The 26,446-nt window shown below is 39.2% G+C and overlaps 1 protein-coding gene across 5 annotated transcripts in view; it reads left to right on the top strand.

Annotated features, from left to right (window-relative positions):
• pard3bb (par-3 family cell polarity regulator beta b) overlaps positions 1-26,446 on the top strand; it is a 197,766-nt gene that overhangs the window by 73,681 nt on the left and 97,639 nt on the right. For 3 of the 5 annotated variants that reach the window (XM_051404689.1, XM_051404692.1, XM_051404693.1), the window contains 5 exons: positions 12,940-13,131; positions 14,119-14,277; positions 17,347-17,500; positions 22,758-22,863; positions 23,312-23,442. In XM_051404689.1, the coding sequence (XP_051260649.1) occupies positions 12,940-13,131; positions 14,119-14,277; positions 17,347-17,500; positions 22,758-22,863; positions 23,312-23,442 (742 nt within the window). The remainder of the gene's footprint in view (positions 1-12,939; positions 13,132-14,118; positions 14,278-17,346; positions 17,501-22,757; positions 22,864-23,311; positions 23,443-26,446) is intronic. The other 2 variants (XM_051404690.1, XM_051404694.1) reach the window with 1 other exon arrangement.

Genomic DNA, 26,446 nt, shown 5'->3' with positions numbered 1-26,446 from the left:
ATAAACACTTAATTTATTCATCTTTGCTCTATTTTTCCATGCTTTTTCTTTGATTCTGACTCTGCATGATCAATGCCACTGATAGCTCTACTTATAAATTTTACCAACTATAGGTAATAATATATATTTTTCTAAATTTCTTGCTATTCTCTGACGGTCTCTTAGCCTGTTACTGTTTGCTCTTCAACCCAATAACTGAAAACTATAATTTTCCTTATTTAAACATTTTATTCTTTTCCATCTGCTTTCACACTTGTACATTAAATCTGTTGCTTTTTAGGCATCTATTTTCCGGAAAGATTTTCTCGAAGGCAAAGGAAGAATTCTTGCAGAAAGTTATTTATTTATTGTTGGTTTTTAATAACTTTTAACCACAACCACAAAAACCTGCACTACATTTACACAACTACATTTTCTGTTATGTCTTCAAACATGTCAAAACGTCAGAAACAGCAATGAATATCCATACTCTGGTTAATATGTAGTCATGCTGCAGCTAATATCATGACATGGTTCCCGATTGTCATAGTAACAGAACACTGTCTTAAGTCAGAAAAATAGCAAGTGTCAGAGGAAACGACAGAAAGCTTTGACACAATTAACAGCTCAAAGAAATGCTGATAAATCTCAGCCCTCATCAAAAGCCTACAACTTAAAGGTGTCACTTTGCTGCGCACAATACATCCCCTTACTTTATAACATTTTAAGACCACCATGTTTCATTTCACCCAAGGAACAGGTCTAAAAACATTAATCTGAAAATGAAAAGAAATGATTTATGTCAGATTTTGCTATTAACTAATTTCCATCTACAGTCTCTGGGTAGGTACAAACCTATCCACCCATCACTCGTGTCTTTGGTTCTTTTTATGTTGTCTTTTGTATTTTATTTCCCTTTGTGTCTCCTTCCGCTCTTATCGACTGATGTTTCCTGAACGGCTGCCAGGAAGTTCCACACACACACACACACACACACACACACACACACACGTGCATATGCGACCCTGAGCCCCATAGGAAATTCTGTTTCTGCAGACAGGAAAAGGAGCAATGAGTTGGAGTGTGTACATGTGTTAACATTTATGATCTTTTATAAATGTTGTATCTAGTCCATAGTTTCTCCTTGTACGCATGTCTGAACTCGGTGGCAGTCTTCTTTTGTGCTGACCAAGTGTTGCTGAATACGTCTACTCATACACACAAAATTCCTACTACAGCAGTACTCCTAATACTTCCTTAACAAACTATGCTTGAAAGCTCTTTTGATAGCTAATTCATCATAATGTTTTACATTACTTTTCTAGACTTTTCTAAAATGTACCCAGAGTAGGATACAAGCACAATACATTGCGGTTGATCAAGGTAGAAACCCCACACTAAGGTGATGACGTGCATGTGTGTTACCATGGTTACGAAATGATTTGCATATAGTGTGGCCTCAATGGCTTATACACATCACTTATCATAAGATCGCTTCCTGAACAGTTCATGGTCAGCAAATGGATTTAATTGTTTGCCTTTGAAATCAGTTTAAATTAACATCTGCAATCACAAAATACTGCGGTTACTGTTTTCGTTCAGACCACAAACGAAACACACCGGACTCCTCTTGGAACTTAACTTACACCCTCCTTTTCAGGCTGTCTTTGTCAGGTTGTTAAGTCTCCATCAAACCTCTATTGACAAGTTTCCTTGCACAGACAAACAACACTAAATGGCAAACGCAGCAGGGTTCATTTTAACTAAACCATGCTAGGTGTGAAAGCCCCTGAAGTGTATTTGTTTTACCCTGATGACTTGTTTAAGTTGCACAGTATTTTTATGGCTTTTATCTTTTCGCCAGCTTCCACTACAACAGTTTAACTTTTTGAGCCGGTTTACATACATCGACACACGAGTACAAGACCAAAATATCACTCACCCAGTCAGGAAATGTACCTCCCTTTGCTCTGACATTATTCATACAGATGCTCACTAGGTCGCACTCAATTGTTCACAGTAAGAAAAGAAATGTCTGCGTATTGTACTACTATTGTACTCCATAGAAAACTACGCACCAAAATGTCTCCCATAGGTGAAGTTTTGTTTTCAAAATTGTTTGTCTCTTTATCTGGAGGGCTGCTTAATCCAAGCAGCGATCCAAGGACACTGCTGGTGTATGCCTGTGTTTACGGATGTGTGCGTGCTGTTGTGTATGGTGTGTGTGTTTGTGTGTGTATGCACTGAAATGTATTCTGTTAATGACATGTATTGTATATTCCCACTCTTCATGTACACAGTGCTCAGGCAAACTTCAAAGGCAGATTCTTAGTTTTAGATTATATTTTGAAAAACGGACAGTGGTATTAGCTTAGTCATGTTCATGTGTAGACCCATAAGGCCTTTGGTTCCTCTTTCCTGTATTTGGTCAGTTTTATAGGGTTATTTTGTTTGTCATAGGCAGAAAAAAGCTTTTTTGTTCTCTCATTTAAGCCTCTCTCTCTTTTTAAATGTAGGTGAGCTTCTGCAAAGCCTTCTAATTTTCATTATAAAAATGATCTGTGTTGTAACAGTAATTAACCTTAATTTGTCTCTCAAACTATGCAGCGTTGGGTCCTTTAATTTGAGGTTATCGGACCTGGAATATCCTTACAACGTCCTTGAATTTGATTGATTTAGTATATTGAGTTAGTCAAGAAATGCAAGTTCTGTAACTGTAACACACATATCAATATATAGAAATGAAAATGAAAGCAAATATCTATTTGACTGCAATTGCACAGCAAATGCAAAAAATGACATTAATGCAATGACAGGTTTATTGGAGTTTATTTGGGAGTACATAAGGAATCCGCATCAGCGTCATTACATTTCTTTGGGGGAAAAATCACAACAATGTCAGATTAAATTTTTGTTTCATTCATCTGAATGTGGTCATGAATTTTAATGTATTTTTCCTAGTTCAGATATCCAGAGATCCAAGGCAGTATATCAGGAAGGCTTTATTTACTTCATTGTTAACAGCTGACGCTGTTGGTAAAGAGGTGTTTGGGATATCCCCAATACACTCTTTAAATGTGAGAATTGGAGTTTACGCTGTCGCTGCTGAATTTTAATGAACGAGGATGCAAATTATATCCAGGCAAAATTGAACAGATGTGGTGGAAAGATGTATAAAGATGTATTGGTCGAAAGGCAGACAGATGAGGCTCCAACCCCATCACTCTGAAATGAAGGATGAGTATGAAAAATGGATGGATTGACTCTTCATTGCAGTTCAGTGTGAAAACTGATGAATTACATGAGTAAGCTGCAGTTTCTCATAGGCACGCTTAGCTCAGCTTGAATACATCATTCTAGTTAGATGATGAGTGTGTGTGTGTGGGTGTGGATGGATGAATGGATGGATGGATAAAGATATTAAGACTGAGGAAGATGTGGGATTCCAATCAGGAAATGGAGCAGTGAATCTCCTCTGGCTTTGGTAGTATTTGATCAAAGAAAACAACATAAAATCAAGTGTTGTAAAAAGTATTGTTTTATGTGTGTGAGTGAGGGACATGGATTATCAGTGTTGTCTTTCGCACAGTTTCTTTGTACGGTATTTCAATCAACAGACTGCCTGCCTTTACCTTTCTCTACTCACCAAATGTCTCCCTCACCCTCTCCTCCTGACTGACAATACACCCCAGTAGAATTCACCTCTGTCTAATTAATGGCTGATGGTGTTCAGCAGTCATAACAGTTTACAAGAACAAATGCAACTGTAAAACTTGCACAGTGAAGCTGTGAATGCACTCCTCTTTAAACATGTTATAGTGTGTGTGATATATGTGTGAGTAGCATAAAACTAGATGAATATGAGGGGTCTATTTGTTCAGTATTTCAGTCTTGTATTGCCAGAAGTGGACGTTTAAATGTAACATCAGGAAGAGCCTGGCCCAAAATAGCAAACCAGCCCTGTGTAGAAATAAAAAGCTAAAAAAAACTACCCAAAGGGTAAAGTTACAATGCTGAGCCTTAACTCTATATCAACAAAAAAAGCAAAAACAAGAAAAACCCAACAAAAAAACAGGAGAAAAGTGAATGTAACAAAAATGTCTCTCCTACGTGGCTTCCTGGCAAGGAGTTAAACATAAAAGAAAATAGCTAATAATTAGTAATTAAACTGAGAACTTCTCTTTTTCTGACCTTACCCTGACAACAGCATGGCTCAAAGTACATAAACACTCTGGGTGTGAACAGGCCGCCGAAATGGACAAGAGACCCAGAGGTGCAGCTCCTCACTCTCACCCTAACCCCTAGCATACCCCCAGAGGAGGAGGAACTCGAGCTGAAACCCACAAAAGCGCAACACAGCACATCATAACACATTTTATCAGTTACACATGAGTGTAACTATGAGTGTGTCCTGAAATCCCCCCTCCTACATACACACTGTGGGAGTGGGGATTTCAGGGCAGTGGTAGTCATCCATTACCAGCTGTTTAGTGGTGAGTGGTCTGCTCCTTGATTACCTTTCTTTAACTCTTGCCGCATAATAAAGAATCAAATAAATAATCTTTTCTATGATATGGTTAGCATGATATAAAAATAATTGTAGAAAATTCAAATGAGTGTACCACTGTAGCTGTTGAGAAAGACTGAACAGGATGGGAGGTGAGGGTAAAAGGAAGAGGTCAGAAATGTGTTTGCACCAAAACTATATTAATATTCCAAACAGTTTATTAAGGACTATTTGAAGGCTTTTTCAAGGTCTCAATTGTGGCTAGTCTGAGGATATACATGCACCGTACATGTGCGTTTTGCATCATTATTTCCTAAAGAGCAACCTCTTGAGGTTGTGTAATGACTGTCCTCTCTCAGAAGCAAAGGCAGTGGAAGCGTTATACTGGTCAAAACCTTGCAGGCAGGAGGTCGGCATGGGAGGTTAGGCATACAGAGTGTCTAACTTTGACCAACAGGCAATGTTGGTTTCTCGAACCACGACCACAATCTTTTCCTAACCTTAACCAAGTAGCCAGAACTGGGGTTGAGTATCATAAACCACATAAGTTGTCGTATTTGTGGTTTGAAGTGCTCTGTGTTCTCTTTTATTGACTGTTGACTGGCTTGAACTTTTTTGGGTCATACCTTTTATGCTCAACAGTGCAAACAGTGTGTATTTAAAACAGGGAGTGCAGAGAAGCAACTTATTTCTCACCATGTTTGTATTTTCACACCTCAAAATCAAGCATAAGCCTGGGAGTTTTATCACACCTCACTAAGTGGCGTGTTTTCCAGGTTTTGCAATGTCTGTTTTACATTAACAGCATTCACACAAATTTCAACTGTGCCAATGTTGTTGTAGATCTTTCTCGCTGCTGCAGAGGACGACCATGTGTAAACAGGTCTGGTGTTTAGCCACATTTGTGAACCAGACCCCAATATACTTATATCCCGTGGGACAGCAACATGTCCCCCCCCCAGAAGTGGGCAGTTCAGTTTTCTCACAGAATATAAAAAGCCTCAGATTTGGTCCTGACCCTCATCAAAACTACTTCACATTTGGCTTTGATGGTTCTTTACTTCTAGTCATGAACAAAAACAATATTTCATATTCAGAGTTTTTATTGTTATTTTGCTACTATGTACAACATTGCATATCCCCATTTCCCATTATTTGTTAACAACGGAAAGAGTTTTCTTAAGTACCAAGGAACAATATTGTACCACCGCCAAAAGCAGAAAAAAAAGTTATGCCATTTTGAAGTCTTTTTCTGATGTTATTGTGAGGATGCAGATGGGAATGGCTGTGACGGGTCATCATTTCTCAAGATTTTTTTTAATGAGTTTAACATTGTTGTTTTATACAAAACATTGTGCACAGTTCCAACATTTTTATATCACGTTCCAGCAGACTTTTAACAGTGATACAGTTTCTGAGACTTTTTTCTTTTTAATGATTTGATGTGAAGGTTTATGCCAGCTTGTTTGTGTTAAAGGAGAGGAAACAGAAGAAGGATGATGATGAAATGATGGAAGGATCTTGTCTATCTTCTCCTCCCCCTCTTCCGTTGTCTCATTTTAGCCCACCATCTGGTGCTGTCTGCTAATGTCTGTGCTCGCTGTAGAACAAAGACATTACACCACCTCTACACACACAGACGCACACACACATACACATACACACTTACTTACTTACTCAAAGTCACTTTTTCTGTGACATACAATCATATTCATACAAAATCCACAATATAACAAGTGTACATCCACCTGCTGTGTTGGCTCTCTGTAAAAGCATTGTGTGCACACATATACACAATCGTTCACACGTACATAAAAAGACAATTTTTCAGTCATTTTTTTCACACACGAACAAGCATACGCCTGCTGAGTTGGCTAGTGGCTTGAAATTAATGTTTGAAACAAAGATGCTCTTTTCTGCTTCCAGACATTTCACACCTCTCTTTCTCCCTCTCCCTCCCTTTCTCTTGTTCTTCCGTGGAGTCTAATTCTTCTTGCATGTTAAGACTTTTCTGAAGACATTTAAATAGACAAAGTTCACTAAACTATGTACAAATTCGTAGAAGCACACTTCCTCCTTCTCCCTCATTGAAAAATTCAGAATCTCTTGAATGTGCATTTTTTTCCCAGAAGTGTAAACTGCTGGACACAAGATGTCTCCTACTTCACTGAAGAGCCCATTCTCAGCGTATGTGCACAGGAGGCGTCCAATTTCCACATCAAATTTAATTGCATTGTGGTCACGATTGGCACAGAGAAATTTTCCCCCTTCAGTAGATACATGTGAAAACAGCCTTCAAGAATCAAACTCTTCACATACATTCCCTGTGCACATACATCCCTGAAGCACGAAAATCCTAGTAAAGTAAGAAAAAAAAAAGAAGAAAGCAAAACATATTTCTTTAGTTGGGGGAGGCCAGCGGAGAATTTGCAGATTGCAACCAACTGAATACCTCTCGCTTTACAAGCGTGTAGAAGAAACTACGACATCTGAAACCCCCAAAGAGAGCCAGTGTTTGGTTTGTCCATTTTGGGCAACTGTAGAAACATGGTGGTTCAACATGTCAACCTCCTGAAAGAGGATCCGCTCTCTCTGTCCATAAAAACACAACAATTCTTATTTTATTTAATTTCAGGTGATTATTCACTAATGAAAACATACCTATGAATATTATGTTCCATTTCTGACAATAGACACACTGGACCTTTAAGTTAGGGTTGAGTTATGGACTAGCAAAACACAGGGATAAACTAGATTAAACTGAAGGGAATCAGAGCATTTCTAGATTTTTGTCCTCACATTTACCTCCATTTACCTCTCCTTAAACACAAAACAATAAAAGGTAATATAGCACAACCTATGACAATGGATGAGGATATGAATATAAACCATTTACAAACACACTCTGGCTGCTAATACTGAGGATTGAATGAAAGGTTTAAGTGTGATTCCATTGTGTAGCTCTGGTTTTAGCACCCAGTGTGTGATGAGCTGCAAGACAAGTCTTCTGTCCTTTTCCTCTATGTATATATATATATTTTTTTTTTCCACAACAGGAAACATTCTCCTTACTGCCAGATGCTCCTCACACACACACTGACATATTAAATCAGTAAACAGTTGGCAGCTGGTGACAGAGCACATTCAAAACAAAACAACTTTATTGAACAGTTTCTTCATTCTGATTATCCCTCATCCATCACTGCTGCAGTGTGTGTGTGTGTGTGTGTGTGTGTGTGTGTGTGTGTGTGTGTGTGTGTGTGTGTGTGTGTGTGTGTGTGTGTGTGAGTGAGATCGAGAGAGGGTGTGCATCCGTGCACTTCCTTGCTGTCTGTTGTATATTTGTGTGTGTGTGTGTGTGCATGTGCGTTACATCTCACTGATATCGTCACCAATGTGACCTCACAGAATCACAGTAGATCCCCCATCTGTTACACCCTCAGAGACCTGTGTATGCATACACACACACACGCACACACAAACTCCTTGGCAGCTTGGCGTCTCTGCAGGAGCTGCCATCATCCCAGTGGAGAGCAGCCGAGAAGGGTATCATGTCTCTCTTCTCTCTCTCTCTGGCTCTGTCTCATCTCACATCTCTCCGCTGTTTATTGAAGGTTTATCAGCTCTTTCGTGAGCCTATCATCTAAAGTCGCTGCTGTGTCTTAAAGCCCTCGGCACATGAGTGTCACACACACTCATGCGTGGTAGTTGTGGGTTCAAACCACCGGGGATCAGCATCGGGATTGTCATAGCAAGATGTTGCTCTTACTCGTACCAACAAAACCTTTCTTTTGTTGAGAGTAACAGAAACAGTTTTGTTGAGAACAACAAAGCATGGATGAAGAAGAATCTCCTTAAATCTGTTCCAAATTAGCAAGCAAAAGCAAAAGTTTGACATTTTGGTAAATATGCTTTTTTTGTTTTCTTACCAAAAGTTAGATGAGAAGATTGATACCACTCTCATGCCTGAAAGCTAAACGTTAAAGTACCACCATGAGCTGGCTAACTTAGCTTAGCACAAAGAATGGAAACAGCTAGCCTGGTATTGTCAAGAGGTGACAAATATGTCTAAAGCACCTCTGAAGCCCACTAATTAACACTTTATATTACTTTTATTTAATAACTGATGTGTAAAAAAGGCAATTTTCAGTTTGAAGAGGTATAAGACAGATGTCTAAAAGTCAGCACTGACGGATATAAAAAAGTAGACAGATAATAGTTTAAATCTTCACTGGCACAAAATGTATGATCTGAACACTTTCAAAGATTACAGATCTGATGTTGCCATGGCTATGTGAATAAAAAAAGACCCACATCAGTTAAAATGTTGGTGTAGAGTCAGGATTTCAGGGTGATTAGTAAACCGTATAACACTAACTATCAATTTCACACACATAAATAAGAAACCTTTTATCATGTCAAATGTTTTTGTCAATTCTTCTTTGAAAGGGCATGTGGTTTTACCAAAAAAATAAAATCTCTGATCAAGATTTCTGGAAATAATTTCCAGTCCAGACTGACGGAAAGATTACATTTAATGTTTCGACATGTAGAAGAACAACAGCTATGATCTGAAAACTGTTGCCAAAAAGCATTTCGGTGTTCATGTGGGGGGCGTCGGCACATGAACAGAAGGTTGCCCAGCGCACACCATGACCCCATATTACAACGTGACCACTTGTAGCCTTGGAAAACGAACCCTGTGCCGCCAACATCTGCTGTGGGTTCCACAAGACCTGCAGGCTGGCTTGCTCTACATACACAGACCTCTAATATGCAGCTCCAGGGGAGATTGTACACTGAAAGCATTAGTGCTACACTTCTACTACAAAAGTAGATTTCAATAAGTCAGACTATACAGTACTATATCTGTATCCCACTGTAGAGCTCCCCGACAGACATTTATGTCCACCAATTCCTTTTCTGAAAAAAAGAAGAAAAAAAGCTCTTTCCATCCCTAGATACAGACACTGGTCACCCATACGGTATTGGACATTTACAGATAGGTGACAATTTAAACTCCATTCTTTAAAAGGTGTTCAGTTGATTCATATCATTTTCATTCTCATCAAACCATTCAATAACCCCTAATGTCCTATATGAAAGCATCTACATTTATTATCTTTCCCCACTCATTCATTTAGGCTTTTTTTCTAACTTGTCACCCATTTGTGTGTTAGACCTAGTGACCACTGTGGTTGGCACCTCCTTCTCTCCAACTTTTGTATGCATATCCTTATCCTCTTTCTCTCTCTGTGTGTAGTGTTGTGAATCCTCCCTTGTCACACTAGATTGTGGTCTGTGGGTCTCCCTCTAGAGTCTTTCCACTGACCTTTAGGAGGTAGTTGGAGAAGAGACTGTGGGGGATTGGACAACAGGGGCCCATCCTGAGTGGTCAGTGATGGGACAGTTATTTTCATAAGTCAAAAGCATAGCCCATAAGGGTTTTTTCTTTCCTGTGAGTACTTACCTCAGCCATTTGGGTGTCTGTGTGTATGTGTCTGCGTGTGTGTGTGTGTTATCACACCTATTGCCACAGTTAAGCACAGCGGCTATTGTTGTTTGGCCTTGTAAAATGGATCCTTGGGCAGTAATTTTCACTACATGGGGCTTTACACACACACACACACACACACACACACACAGTTCCTCTGCATGGCTGGGCAGAAGGGAATCTGCGAGCACATTAAAAGAGCATGTTGTTGAAAGCAGGTGTCCTTAAACACAAGTACACATATAATACAGTGACAATCAGTGAAATTATGATCATCATGCTTCTTATCTCCTCCCTCATTTTATCGGTTTTGTCTTTTTTCATTTCTCTCTCTGCCATCTCAGCCTTTCAGGGTGAGTTGAGGGCGATTTGTTGTTTGTGTGTTTTAGTTTACTGCTCTAGCTCCTTTTAACATAATGTGTCTTTCCAGCTTTCTCCCACACACGCTCAGTTGAATAAAAACCGACACACATACTCATTCACACACACCGACAGACACTGAGCTGTCTTTTTAATAGCGTGTCCTCCTGTTGATCTATCATCGCGGCAAACCAATTTAAATGTTAAATGACCAGCATGAGGAGGTTCATCTATGCAAACGGCTTTTTCTATAACTGGATGGATTTGATAGAGTTTATGTCGCAAAAATACAAACACCTTTTTTATAGCAGCAAACAGAAAACACACACATGAGCGCACACCACTGTTTATTGTTTTAGTATTACACACAGATATGACCACCTATCATAGCAATGAGGCTGAGATAATAGAAATGTTCCATGAAATTGCAGCATGCACGTAAAATAGTTTTGTGGCCATGTCCACTTTATTGTGTGTGTGTGTGTGTGTGTGTGTGTGTGTGTGTGTGTTTAAAGCAATTTCACTTAATGAAAAAGAGACTCCTTGTTTAATTTTGTGTTTTTTCTTAGTGCAACCACTGAATAAAAGCACATCCACGTGGCTGTAAAAACCCACAGAACAGTCAGGTTTGACACCAAATTATTATTATTTTTTTTGTTATTTCTTTTACTCATTGGTTATTTGTTTGTCTGGTAAATTATCGGAGGAAGCCCGGAGGCTGTGCTTATTCATTGTTTTACAGGGAAATTGAATTCATCACCCAGATAAACAACTTTACATACATTTGCATATTTTTGTCAGATTCCATAAAACATCTCCCAGCCCTGTGGGTGGTCCTGACCCCCAAGCTGAGAACTGCTGCTTCAAACTTTCTTGCAGTATAACAACACCCGTCCTCTGCTCTAAATTCATTCTGGCATTGGCTCTGTCCCGTGCTGAGTGCAAGAAAAAGAAATCATAAATTAACAAAGCTGGGGAAGTTAAATCGGATAAATAAAGAATGTAGAGGTGGCTGAAAAACTGAGAAGTTGCCAAATCATGAACATTACTTCGGACAGAATCTCAGAGGCTAATAAATTCTCAATGTAATTATGTGCAGAAAGTAGCTAACATTTCTCTTCTGGGTATTTTGAAGTTCTTTCCAAGGTCGTGGAGCTTCCTATCAGGTCTGGACAGTCAGTCTAATGGGGGGTGTTTTTCCAGCGGGGAAAACAGTTTTCTGCAGAGTAGAGGACTTTGTGTCGGCTTAACGCTGTTAAACCTACAATCCCCACAGACAAACACTGTCTAAACCTGACACTGCTGACCCACGCAAACACACACATACACACATGCAGACTGAATTCATGCATAGACACACCAAAGCTTGGCGCATGCACACAGACATGAACTTTCTACCATACATACAAGGGAAACACCTCAGGATGCTATGCAGTGTAACAGCACCCGTCCTCAGCACACCCTTTAGTGCATCACATGTAAATCATGACCAGTCTTTCTCATACCGTACATCACTTTAACCACACCTAAACTTCACTGTAATGACATGCAACAAAGGTCCCCGGCTGGAACTGAACCGGCGATGTTGCAGTTTTGCGTCATGCGCAGTAACTATTCGACTACTACATTTTAGCGTTCTTTCTTGGAATACAGCTGAACTATGATAAATCCTTGTTAACAACAGTGATGTTTTTAAATTATTTCTTTTTAATGCAAAACTCCTTTTTGTTAGTCCTCGTTTATTCTGATCAACTTCATCTAATAGTAAGTAACTAGATGGTATTTGCGACTGAAATATTATTTTATTGTTGAAATCTATTGTTTCGCAAATGAGTGTTTATCTGAGTTTTTTTTTTTTTTTTTTTTTTTGTATTCCAAACGGAATAGTGTGTTTTTTGATAAATGGCCTTTACAATGCTACCTCTCCCACTGAGCTAACACAAGCTTCAAACACACGCTTTCATCTGGCGGGATCCACTTGCTTTCTTTGTTTCTGGTGTTTTTCCCACTCACTCTGTCTCAGACCTAGTCATTGCCGCCATACCTCCTCGCTGATAATACGGTGTTTTTCACCATCCCTCTGGGTTTATAATAGTCATTTTTATCTATACAGTCAGTCTTTCATTCTTGTTTCTCAGTCTGTTTTACAGTTTTTCTTTTCCTTTCCATATTCCCTCTGCTCTCACTACTTTTGTCTCTCTGGCTCTCCGTGTTTGCCGTATCCTCCAATTACCTCTTGAAAATGCACAGGTCATTTTATTGATATTGCTGAACTGAGAGAAGAAAAAAAGATGTGTATATAAAAGCCGGCAGTCCAAATGGCTTCTTTCTTTTCCCTTTTTTCTTCAAATATAGACTCTGGCTGCAATTTTTTCACTCATAGAGAAATTTAGCTGAAAAGCTCCTTCTGATGGTTTCTCTCAAATGGAAAAGCTTTTAGTTTAGCTTTTGGAGACTATTCAAGCCCAATGAGGTGACCTCTGTCTGCTCACCCTCACCCTGTTCCCACCTTTCTCTCTTCCTCAACGATGTCTCTCCACTTCTGCTTCCATTACTCTCTCTCACTCCGTCTCTCTCTCTCTCTCTCTCTCTCTTCTAGAAGGACGAGGTGTCCCGTGTGCCGGTCTTTGTTTCTGAGAATGGGAAGGAACAGCTTATGTTTGAGGTACCGCTTAATGACAGCGGCTCGGCAGGGCTCGGCATCAGCCTCAAAGGAAACAAGTCCAGGGAGACTGGAGAGGACCTGGGAATCTTTATCAAATCCATTATACATGGAGGGGCTGCATACAAGGTGACATAATACTCTCATACACGCCAAATGAGCAAAAACAAATAAAGACAAACTGTGTCCTAGAAAATACAGATTTTTCTAGGAAATCTGGAAAGAGACGTAAGCTTCACTTGCAAGTTTAAGAGTTCACCTCTTTAATAAAAAGAAAGTGAATTATAACTAACAGAACTTATTATTTGTGAGGCTGTTTTCTGGGGAGTGTTGTCGGGGGCACCTCAGATGTCTCTCCTTCTCTGCTGCCATGTGCTCCTGTTCTATTACCCTTTGACCTCTTACTCACCAGGACACACTTGACATGTCATAGACAGCAGACAGACGGACAGACAAGCACACACACAGACACACACACACACACACACACACACACACACACACACACACACACACACACAGCGTCTGGGCAGAGACAGACAGGAATAGATGGAGAAAAGGTCTGTCCTAGAAGCATCGTAAATAACACACCGGGGGAAGTCAAACAGATGGAGCTGATGCTTGCACGTGTTTGTTGACTGGAGTGCACAGTCATAGGAAAGTGTGTGTGTGTGTGTGTGTCAGTCAAGTTTTTGGTATTGTGCATTTATGCTGGTTTGACTTCAGAGAGATGCTCAGTGAAGGCTTAAGGTGTGTGTGTGTGTGTGTGTGTGTGTGTGTGTGTCTGTGTGTGCATGTATAAACAGAACCTTCCTATCAATAGCTCAGTGATTAGTCCCAATATAGACATCAGTCGCATGTGTCCTGTTCAAAAAGAGATAGCATAAGAGAGCATAAGGAATCATTAATGCATTAAAGAAAACACTTTGATTGGACTATAACAACATTCAGCATCCTACTATCAGTTACATAAGGACACATACATGCACACAAGATTACATAATTTATCAAGACATTCATGCATAGACTTGTAGGTGTTCAATCCAGTAGCACTGAAAATACACACAATGTTTTTAATACAGCTGGTGTGTGTGTGCATGTGTGTGTGTTTTACAGGATGGGCGCCTGCGTGTCAATGACCAGCTGGTAGCAGTGAACGGAGAGTCCTTGCGGGGATGCTCCAATCATGTCGCCATGGAGACGCTCCGCCGCTCTATGTCACATGAGGGAAACTTAAGAGGGATGATCCAACTAGTGGTGCTAAGGGTTTTGAAGGTGCACACACACACACACACACACACACACACACACACACACACACACACACACACACACACACACACACACACACACACACACACACACACACAAAAGGGCAACAAACAAAGCACACTGCCATCAGTCATCAGTCAGTCAAGAGTACACATCCCCAACTACACACAACGTTCCAAAACTCACTCAGTCAGAAAATACGCATTTTGTTTTTGAGTGAAATTTGAGAAACATGTTTATTTTATGTGTTTTATCTTCATTATAGACTCAAGTGGCTGTACTTCTTCTGGTGTGTACATGTGTAAATGTATGGATGAACAAAAAGAGTGTGTGTGCTGGGTTTTAATGGATACATAAAGCTGAAACATATACTACATTAAGGGTATTCACAATAAACTTAAATGTCATTTTGTATTGTCAGAGAAACCCATAATGTATATTAGGACACCTGCTGTGAGAAATAGAGCACATGCATGCCATGACAACAAACATACATGCTCCTTTTATCTTCGCTCTGTTGTTCCTATCCACTCGTTTGGCTCTTACTGACTTTTTTTTCCGGCTGTCTATTGCCTCTTCCTCTTTCTACACATACTGACTTTTTAGCCCTACCATCCATTCTTCACATACTTGACACTAGTCTCCTTGCTCTTACCAGAAAAAGAGCATTTACACTTCAGCTATTCAGATTGTGTGTGTTTGTGTGTGTCTATGTGTATGTGAGATAGAGTGTTCTTCTCTCAGCTGTATCTCCTTTCTTTATGAGTAAAAAAAAAAGATGCTTTTCATCTCGGGTGCTTTTCAGCTGATGCCTTTTTACACAGCTATGTATGTTGGTACAAACCTTTGCGCACACAAAGCTTGGTTTTTGGCTCGAGTGTGAATGGCCCTTTGCATGGCCTGCTGGTAGTGGGGGCAAACAGCTACATATAGTATACATGTTGCATGGTGCACAAAGAAAAACTCAAACATAAATTCCAGTATGTAGGTGTATGGGTAATTACAGTAGTCCCCTTTCATTTACATAAATGGGTTGGGCAAAATATCAGCACTACCTCACAGTATAACGCAGTACAGTTCAGTAGCACCACAAAATAGAGCCTTCAAAATGATGATACATTTTAATCAACACCTCTCTGAAAAGTAAACATTATAACCCAGGATGATTTATTGCAAGGCTGTTGTATTAAACTGCATTAGTTTTAGGTAAGTGGGCCTAATAATACTGAGCGCATGGATGCATGTAGTGGTAGTGTGCTTGGGCTTGCAAGGCTCAGGGCATCCCTTGTCAATAGCTTGATGGTGAAAGCTGTTAGGAACATCAAAGAGTTGCATCCATGTTTCCCTCTTTGTCTTAAGAGTGAAAAAGAAAGGATGAAAAAGAAAGGCAGATAGATAAGAGACTGTACCTTAAAAGCCTTTTTTTGGGCTTCAGTATTGATGCTTTTAACATTACAGAAGTGGACCACTCTACGTTTTTTCCCCTTCTGATCTTTTTTTCCTTCTTTTTCTTGTCTGTGTCCTTTGCTCTTTCTCTCACTCAGTTCTTCCTACTGTATTCATCTCCAGCCAGCTCTCTCTAATCTCTCACTTTATCCAGCTGCTCTTTTCATTCAGTAACCGTCCAAACACCCTCTATCTCCAAGCTAAATAATTATGGCCCTGCGCAGGTTCCATGGACATAATCTCAAGCTGTTCTTCTGTGTATCGGCACTGTGGTTGTCTCTATATCTTAATTTCTTTAATACAAAATAAGTCTTGCTAATGCGCTTCTTTTCCTGTCTTTTTTTCATGATTGTAGATTTAGGTTTATAGTTTAGGTTTATAGTTTATTATAGGTTTTACTATTTTACTTTATCGTAATTGTAGTAAAAATTATTTAGTTGTTATGGTTCATCAGTTATTTTGATAATGCATAATTTCATAGGAAAACTATAACAAATGTAATGAATGTATGCATCTATACGGAGTAGTATAGTGCAGAAGTGATCCAAATATGTCTGACTGTATCAAAAGACAATATTTTTATACCTCAATAACCTCTTTTTTGATATCTGAAGTAGTATTCGTTTTTAGTGAGTAATCTCATTGCACTATGACACAAGCTAAAGGGACGTTTACTGGGAGAGAGCCAGGAAAGGGAGGGGGCCCACAGGACCTCTCACACACTGAAGAGTGATGTGTCCTTGGTTGGGACTGGGGAGAATCTGGGGCGAGGGACAGGAGCTGGTGCTAGGTGGGAGGTCAAGAGGAAGATGACAAGTAGGATTTATAATACACAAAGCACTTTTATGTCTTCTTTGTTGTTTGAGTGGAGGGCTGAGTCTATACAGACAGGGAGATACACGGAGAAACACACAAGTATACTGAACAACACAGCCAAAATGTCATACATATGTATACATGTTAATGAATTCCTACAGTTTTCTACACACACACGCACAGAAGACAAATAAATGCAAATTATATTCCTAAAGTAATAATACACGCACAAAGACACCCATCAACACTGGAATGAATGCTTTGTTTGACTATTACAGGGGCCCCAAGAGGGCCATCCCAGGAGGGGATAGGTGTCAGTGTGACTGTCATTGCCCCAAACACACACAAAAAACTGAGGCAGCGTCAAAGACGGTTACAACCCTACAGGCCATGGGAAACAGGATCCCCTCTTTCACCTTGATCCTCCACTGTATTTTGAGTGTCTCCCTCTTCCTCTCTTTATTCTGTCTCCTTGAAATCTGATTGTGTTTGAATAGACTACTACAAAGCCCTCACTCACTCCTCTGGTCATCGCTCAATTTAAATGCAATCTACATACCAGACACTCACATAAAACAAACATAGAAAGCTTCCATTAAAGTAGATATATATGTGTTTTATATATGTATTTGTTTCAGACTTAATTTCAAGTGTTACATAATGTTACCCTTTCACAATTGTAGCTGCTCCAGCTTAAAAAAAAAAAGGAATTTAGTTAGCAATCCCTAACCAGTATCTGTCCATCCTGTCCATCTGTCTGTGAAATGTGTTTTAAAAATGTTTAATAGGATTGTTTCCTCTCTGTTTTAGGACCAACACGGGGTGTCACCCAATCGCTCATTTGACAGCTCCTCTGGCCTGTCAGGACTGGGGAACCCAGTGAACGGGCAGACGGGATTGATCAGCCAGACTAACGGCCCCATTCACCCTCCCATGGTGAACAACAATCTCTATGCATTTAATGGTGGGTGGATATTTTTCTTCAGAGGTTGGTCCCCATGCTAACAGATACGACATTTACATACAGCAACATATTATTTCTAATTTATGATTTCTATTTATTTAGTTTGAGCACAATATCTAAAGTTGTGGTGAAGAACATTGTCTTGTAGAAAAGAAACCTGAGGCCTCTTTTGTAAACATTTTAAATATGTTGAGATGTTTTTTTTAAATAGCGACTGTAACGTCTCCATAGCATCCAATTACCAAAAACTGTCAATTATTTAAATGTTTCCTCAAATTCTCGGTCACATTCATGGGGGTTGTTTACTTATTCTTCACAGTATATTCCTGAAGTAAAGCAGGAAACATTGCTAATTTGACACTGAAGAAAAGCATATTTATATTCCTTAAACTAAGAAATAAATTTTTATTTATAATAACAATATATATAACAAATTGGTGTCCATCCAGACTAACGATTGACCCAGAGAGGAATCAAGTTCAAACCAAGACAACACATCAATACTGTTCTATTTTGTAATTAAAGTACAGTATTAACATTTCTATCAAGCAGAGTCTCCCTTGGTTTTTTATGTTTATTAAAAACCCATAGTGCAATAATATAATGGTAATAATAATATGTGGTAATTTACACTGAGCATTATTTTCTTATATTGAGAAAAACAGTCAATTTTCAAGCACTGATTTGATTAATACTGGCTTTTGGAGAAATGCTACCATCAAATGAAAATCAAATCACCATATACGTAAAAGCTATTTAGACCATTAAGACTGTTTGCTCTTGACGTATACCCAAATGCTTTTACCTCTACTTTCACTGCTGTTTCCATTCGAGGCAGTGGTAGAGAGATGACCTGAATTTACTGGGGGAACTCTGCCTGCTTTTATTAAATCGCTCCCCACTGATTGCTTCTTTCTGATACATTTTTTCACCCCCTATACACACACTTAAAAGTGTAGAATAGCTACACAGAAACATTTTCTTTCCAATAATACCATTTTCAAAAACTCAGCTGGAGCACTTTTCCTCCTAAAACAGTGTTCCAGTTTATTCTGACCCTGTTCCAGCCTGGATTTTAGCTGAACTTGATTTACTTTTCTATTATTTTGTTTCAGTTGTATTTGTTGCCATTGAAGCAGCATCAAAGGTGGGCATATTATTTGCAATAAGTCCAATAAAGCACAGAATAAGTTTAATAATCCTGAAAAAATAAACAATGTCTCCAAGATAAAACAAACTAAAAACAAACATAAACAAAACACATATTGCCATCTACACCGCAGCCTTAATTAGAGACTACTCTGCCCCTATTTTCCCTTTCATTTCTCACCCTAGCTCTCTCGCTTTTATTGTTCTCTCATGTTTCTCAAGGTTGTTCTGTTTGTTTGTTTTTTTTGGCCTTCTATAAAGAGTTATTTTAGTTCTCTTTGCTTCATATCACTCTTCCTCGCTAACTCTCTCTGCTCCCACCCCTATATTATCTGTATGTGCTTGTTTGTGTGTGATCTCTGTGTGTGTTCGTGAGCATCCTTGTCTGACTTTATACATGCTTGTGTTACCCTGTTAGGCTGTATCTGTGCCCATCTGTTTAAAAGTGTGTGTTTGTGTCTGGATGATATCTGTGCCTGTTTAGAAATGTGTTAATGGCTGCTGTGTGTGTGTGTGTGTGTGTGTGTGTGTGTGTGTGTGTGTGTGTGTGTGTGTGTGTGTGTGTGTGTGTGTGTGTGTGTGTTGGTTCAGGGATTGTTGGCCAGTATCAGTGTTGTTTTTGTGTGTTTGCACTGAATCTGGTAAACAGCTCTGACCTTGAATACACTTCGCTGTTCAAATTCACCTCAGCTATGGTGTCATTTACATACACATATTAGTGTGTGTCGATGTGTGTGTCTGTATACAGTAAGCACGTTTCTCAGGCTTTGCGAGTTGTTGCGTGTGCTGATGTTATCGGTTGGTCTGTATTTGTGTGCGGATATGTGTGTACTTGCCAGTATTTTACTCCCCTAATGAACTATTTCACATACTGAATTCATTTTATTTGGCATTGAAGTCCAAATGAAAATGAGGGAATTTCTCCCTGCACCGATGGGTGCTTTTGCAGAAGAATAAATTGAGTTTAATGATTCTCTACATATGTATTTATGCAGATGTGTTATTTTTGCATTTATAGATCTTTCTCTTTATCTCTTATCCATTGCTGCATCTCATTCTGTCTGCTACCATGATTCTTCCTCTTTCTCACTTTTTCCTCTTCTGTGCACTTTGTGTCTTTGCACTCCCCCCACCTCTCTAGAGAGAGTTAATCTATTTGATGGGATAAACTAAAATAACTATAGTTTCAGTATTATGCAATTTTGTGATGGAAAACCAAAATGTTCTTATAGTATATGATAACCCAACAGTGTATGTAATATTTTGAAGTTTCATGGCTTGTAATACTTGGTTTGTACAGTTGTTTATACAGTTGTATGATGTCTTCTGTGGCTCTGGAGGAGCTTCCCCTTGATGATGAAGAATTTTATTACCTGGGTTACAAACTTAAGGTGTACAGTTTGAAAGGCATGGGCATTTACCAAACAGGTAGAGTGTAATTACCTCTGTAAAGGTTATTAAGTTTGTGGGTGTGTCTCTCTAACTACACTTCATGTCCAAGTAAACAGCGGGATGTTGAGACTTCAGTTCCAAAATAATTTCTCACTTTCCTGTGGCAGAATGACCTGAATTCATTGTACGAACGTGTCACAATTGAAATGAATGGTTTGCCGTAACTAAACATACAACAAAACATAAAAAGCCACCTTAAACATCACTGTCGAAACAAATGCAGCAGAATTATCTTGGCCTCTCTGTCCTAGGGCTCAGCTCCTAGACAGGCACACACACACACACACACACACACACACTGTGAGCAGCAGATATAGAGCACAGTGGAGACAGTGAAGTAACACCACGCTTGTTTAGCTGATAGCAAATTGTTACGGACGAGCTAAAACAAAAACTACCTGCATGTAGTCTGTTTATCTTTGCAGCCAGTGAATTCCAACAGCAGCAGACGGGGAAGAGGGTAGATGTCTGTGCTCTCTAAAGGGCCATAGTTGAGGATCGAGTTGCATCATGGGATATGTTTGATCCAGTGATTTTGGAGCTTGACCCATTCTAGGGTTCTCAGCCTCTGAATCAACTTTGACCATTTGACCATTCTTTCTTTAAATCTGTCTTCTGTCCTCTAACTTCCTGAAAGTTCAGTAACAAACTCTTACGTTGCTATTATAAGATATTTAAAAGATTATGTTTAATTTGGAGAAAAAAATCCTGTCATTGTTAAACCATCATAACTTGAGTAAAATTGTTGTAATTTTAGATAAGATAAGAATACATTCTACAAAATGAAAATTAATAGTCATCATTCTTGGATTGTATGTAAGATTAGAACCTTTTGAGGCAGCTGGGATCACCAGGCTTAGCTCTGTGCCTTTATGGCCAAACTACCGGTGGTTAAAAAAAAAAAAAAAAAAAGGCAAAGGGATTTGTCATAAGTCATTGGATTCGTGTGTAAAATTGTTGACATGCTGCTTCCCCCTCAGAGAGGAAGGTGAAAGGAAGAGATGTGGGGTAATAGAGAGGGAGAGAGATGATTACACAGACATGTTGTAGACAAATATGGACGGAAGGAAGAAAAAGTTGAGTGCAAAAGAAGTGGATTCATATATCTGCTATTGGAGCAAACTGCTATTGATCTGTCATCCACACAGCAAATGCCTGTTTGACTTCAAAGGGTGGGAGTCAGTGAGAACAGCTTTGTGTGTGTGTGTGTGTGTGTGTGTGTGTGTGAGAGAGTGTGTGAGGTGAAAGAAGAATGGGTTTTTGACAGTTCAGCTGATTAAGGTGCTAGCAGTGAGGAGGAGGGAGGAAGTTTAGAAAAAAAAAAGACAGAAAACTGAGTGGGAGATTAAATGATTTATGGGAGATCTGAAAGGAGAGATAAATAACAGCCAAAATATCAGATTGCAAGAATGGGACCAGAAGAAAAATAAAGCAGGTGATTAGTGTAGAGAGAGAGAGAGAGAGAGAGAGAGAGAGAGAGAGCGAGAGAGATGAGAGGATGTGATATCTTCAGACGCTGCTGTTTTCCTCTCTAGCTCCAGCATCTCTACTTTCAGTCACATGTGCGGGTGCAAGCACATAAAGGACACACAGTGAAGATTGTGCAATAATCCCAGCATGTGTTGTGTGGCAGCTTTGCACTCTGAGAAGTGATGACTGTATGTAAATTGTGCTTGGGTGGATTGTGCGTCTGTGTATCAAGTTGTCATAAACTCGTTTATCATCAGACACAGCCATATCACTGAGCTACATCTGCAGCAAAATGCTGTAGATGTAGAGCAGCTGCTTTTGCTGTGTGGTTTTCATCCTCTTTGTTTCCCTTTTTATTTTTCCTCATCCAGCTGCTTATCTTTCTCTCCATCTTACTCCATCTTTCTTTTGTTTTTCACCCACTCCAGTCTTTATTCTCAGGACCTTTTGTCAGTAAAGCTTTAGTTTTAACCCACTGTTTTTTAACATGTGTGGCGTAGGTGTCTGTTTTGTTAAATGCTCCTCCAACCATTTGTGAGTATGAAATAATCACCTCCCGCAGGCTTCAAAGGTGGTTTCACAAAGCATGTCAGCTGGGGTCAGTTTCAAGTGATAGCATTTTCATTGGACACCAATATAGACTGTTTTTTACATGTTGGGGGGAAGATAATCAGGATATCCTCATAAACATAAACTCACGCTCATGAGCAGACGTTTGTTTAGCCCCCTTGCGCCAAGTTTGTTCATCAGAATTTTAGTTGGCTGGCACTGTTTCCAGGTCAGTTACAGTTACACACCAGAAAGACAGCAAATTATTACCAACTGCTGACTTTTTTGGCTTTGTGTTCACTCTTTGCTGTGATACAGTAAACAGATGTAAAGCTGTGCTTCGTTTTCTGTAGAAAGCACAGAGTTAATGAGGAGCGAATACAGAGCAGTTCTCCTGACCACCAGAAAAGCAAGAGTCACCTATTAACACACTCACACTAGATAAAGTGTACTGAACTGTATTTTGGTGTAGTAAGGGCAGGATTAGTAAAGTATTGGTATATATTGTAGCCAAAAGCAAATCACATTTACTGGACTGCAGAAACAACCATGAGTATTAAAAATCTCTCTGATTTGCTGCATCATTATTCCACTACTCACATCCTCAATGCCAACTTGTATTTATTTTGCTTTTCAGTGACCAATGGTAGTTATTCTCACATGGATGAAGAAGAGGACGGGGAGCTGTATGGACATGAAACAGAGTTCAGTAACTCTACCCAACACTCCTATCTACAGGAAAGGTATGTGGTGATGTATGTTTTCTTACAAAGTCGGCATACAGAGTGCTTCCTACAAATTATACAAGTTGAAACAGTAGTGTTAAATAATAAAGCAATGAGAATAAAAATACATAATACATAATTAAACTAAAACAAACATTTTCCTCTTTATCATGTCATTTAGTCAGCTGGAGCAATGTTTTCTTGTTTATCACTCTTTTCATCAACACCATCTTCTTTACTAATTGTTCTACACACATACAGTATGCATAAGTTGTTGAGGAGAATATGTTGGAAATATTATTAGTCTAGTTTAGTCTAGGTATTTATTTTCAAAAGTTCTGTTTAAAGGTAAATTAATGTTTTCCAAAATGATTTATCATATCTGTCAAATATTTTGTCATTCACTGTTTTAAGACTGTAAGCCAGTATCAACAACATTAGTGACTGTCTAATCAATGTGTTCCAGGGAAAACTCTCACACCTCTAGCCCAGCTCAGCCCCAGGCTCCTACCCAGGGCCAGAACCAGCGGCAGTTCCAGCATGTTAAAGCCTCCAAGAGCATGGACCTTGGTACGACTCAGAACCAGCAGCCCACTGGTGGGGAGATTTTTACTGTTTATATGCTCTGCATGGTGGCCGCATGCATCTTTCCATCACAGCAAATTTGAATATTCCTGCTGATGCATGGCTGCTGCACCAACGGCATGCCCCTCAAAGCCACGTGCAGGCATGACACCTCTGCAGACATGCACTGCATACCTTAAAACACACATACTCACAGCTACATGTGTAATGGTGGGGAACCATTTATGCCTGTTGCATGATTTCTGCAGTGTGTGTGTGTGTGTTTGTTTGTGTGGTTGTGTTCTCTGTGCTTACTTGGGTGGAAAAATATGTTATCTGATGGATCATCCAGACATGGTTTGGTGTGTTTATCTGGTGTGGATATCAGAATAACATCCACGTCTCCGATTGCTTCCCCGACTGTTTGCATGAAAGCACGTAAGTGTCATAGTGTCATCAAGAATCAAGAATTGTGGTAATATTTAAAACATAACTCAATTATTTTACCCATCTGCTCGATTGATATCAAAAGAACAAACTTACAGAAAGAAGATTCGTATGGCAGAATAAGAAGGGAATAGATGACAGGTGACAGAGAGGAAATATACATTAACACAGAGATTGAAGCAGCAGGAGGAAGTGGAGAGACAGTTGATTGCCTCTTTGCCTTGCAGTGTTTTTCTCTGTGACTACCACAGTCCCAGTGGCTGGAGAACACTCTGATCTTACTGTAGCAAAGACAAGCTGTGACACTTGTATAAATATAAGGTTACACAACTCCCTCCTTTTCACTCTAATTAATTTGTAATAAATATCTGACAAAGAAAATTAGAATGGGTCACAATTTGACCCACAATTCATCTTTATCATGGGCTTTTATTGATGCAAGAAAAAAGAGAGAACTACTACTACTACTACTACTACTACTACTACTACTTCTGCAGTCACTATTGTCTTTCCACATCAGCTTTGTCACCTGTTGCTCTCTGATTACTGATATTTTGACGCGAGGCTTCGGTGACATTTCACTGATAAAAAAAAAATCTGCTTTAGAAATATGTGCATGTGTGTAGTTAATGTCTGTGCTCATGCATACATCTGTGTAATATGACAGTGGATGGTGTAGCACAACAAAAGCTTATTGTTTCAAATGTCACTTCCCTCAGTCCTCCTCCTCAAGCTGGCTCCACTGCCAGCCTTAGTGTGTGTGTGTGTGTGTGTGTGTGTGTGTGTGTGTGTGTGTGTGTGTGTGTGTGTGTGTGTGTGTGTGTGTGTGTGTGTGTGTGAGAGAGAGAGACAGAGAAAATGACACAAAGGAGCAGGAGACTATTTCAATAGCACAGACATCAATTTCTACATGAATAACAGACTGATGGTATAGTCTGTACGTACATTACCTCCTTTGTATTTTTACACTCGATCTTCACTGAATGTTGTGACAAACAATTCATTATTGCTCGAATGTCATAGTGTGATTTCATTGCCAAACTATCAAGCGGTAGTAACAGCTTATTAACAAACATGTCTGTCTTTTTTGCCTCTACTGCCAGTAGGGGAACAGGATTTAGCTGAGATTAAGATGCTGTTTTATATCTGGAAATGGTGTAAAGGGGAAGAACTTACATCTTTGGGGATAAATGATATCCCTGTAGACTAGCCAGAAATCCTGTTAGATCCCCGTTTTTTCTTTTTCCCCAACATGCCCTCTGTCTCTGTAAAGTTCAGGAGAACAGCTTGCTCACAGATAACAAACAAGACAAGAATACTACAGCCGGTGACACAATTTCAGACCCGAAAGAAAGAAAGTACACAAAGCTAATTTTATTTTTAATCCTGGAAATCTCTCTGAGGGTCTTAAACATTGTGTATTGTTCAAGTTGTCACAGAACAGGGAGAATGTTAAGGAAAACAAATGTATAGTACACCAATAACAGGAACCTTCTGAAATCCTGCTATAATCAGCACAAAATATTAACTAATCATTACTAACTAAAACCACTACTAATGAGCTAAACAAGTCAGCTAACTTGAGCATCAATTAGCAAATATTTTCTTTGTCAGCCTTCTTGCCTTTGCATAACTTTATGGAAATCAGGTTTTGCTCATTAGTACTGTATGTAAATATAGTCTTTCAAAACCATATCAGCTTTAATGATGTAGACATGAAATGTGTGGTTTTTGAGTTTATTATTATTATTTTAGCCACCAGCTAGCTAGCTACCATAATGGTATAATTATCGTCTGTACCACCCATTTCATTTGCCATTATTCTGGGATGCAAAATGTAAAGTCAGAGAGGCGCAGATTGGTGGCAGAATTCCTCTAAAGGTGCACTGAAATGCTTATAAAAATGTTCAAAATCAGGTGATATCACATAGTTTAGGCTACGCAACCACCTCGGACGACACGTCATCAAACATCGTGCTTGTGTTGTCTTACCTCTGACTGGGTAGCTAGTTGAGGCTGGAAAAGACTGCCACAGAACCTCTTAAATGAGGACAGGATACATCTATTAATGTAACCACTATTATCTCTTGGGACATTGTCATGGAAACAACTATATTTGTCCTTTATAATTGTTTGCCTTCTTAAGCTAAACAGGAAATCTCTTTGTTATTGTTTTCAAACCTTCCACTATTCAGTGTAATAATAGTGTATAATTACTGCATGTCATCATTTTAATCACTCTCACAAAAGTGTTTTGTGCATTGTGAGAACTAAAAAAAAAAAAAAGTAATAGAGTATGAGACCATGTTGTATTTTGGCAGTTGTGTTTGTGTGGAAAAAAAAAACGAGATGGAGGGACAGACAGCATTCTCAGCATTTCATTCATGGGTCAGTTACATAATTTCATTTTTAATTAATTTGTCCTGATTTCATTTTCCGACCCAGCCCAATTAAAAACTTAAGCTTAATTTTAAGATTGGTTCCAAATGTCCTTCTTACTCTCTCCATCTTTGGCTCTTTCTCTCTTTTTCTGCCTTCACCTCTGTCGGTCCCTAAGTGACAGCCTTAATGTGTGTGTGTGTGTGTGTGT

The sequence above is a fragment of the Dicentrarchus labrax genome, unplaced genomic scaffold, assembly GCF_905237075.1.
Source record: "Dicentrarchus labrax unplaced genomic scaffold, dlabrax2021, whole genome shotgun sequence".
Taxonomy (NCBI): Eukaryota; Metazoa; Chordata; class Actinopteri; family Moronidae; genus Dicentrarchus; species Dicentrarchus labrax.
Note: the sequence above shows the minus strand (reverse complement) of the source record. Positions and strands in the feature narration are given on the sequence as shown.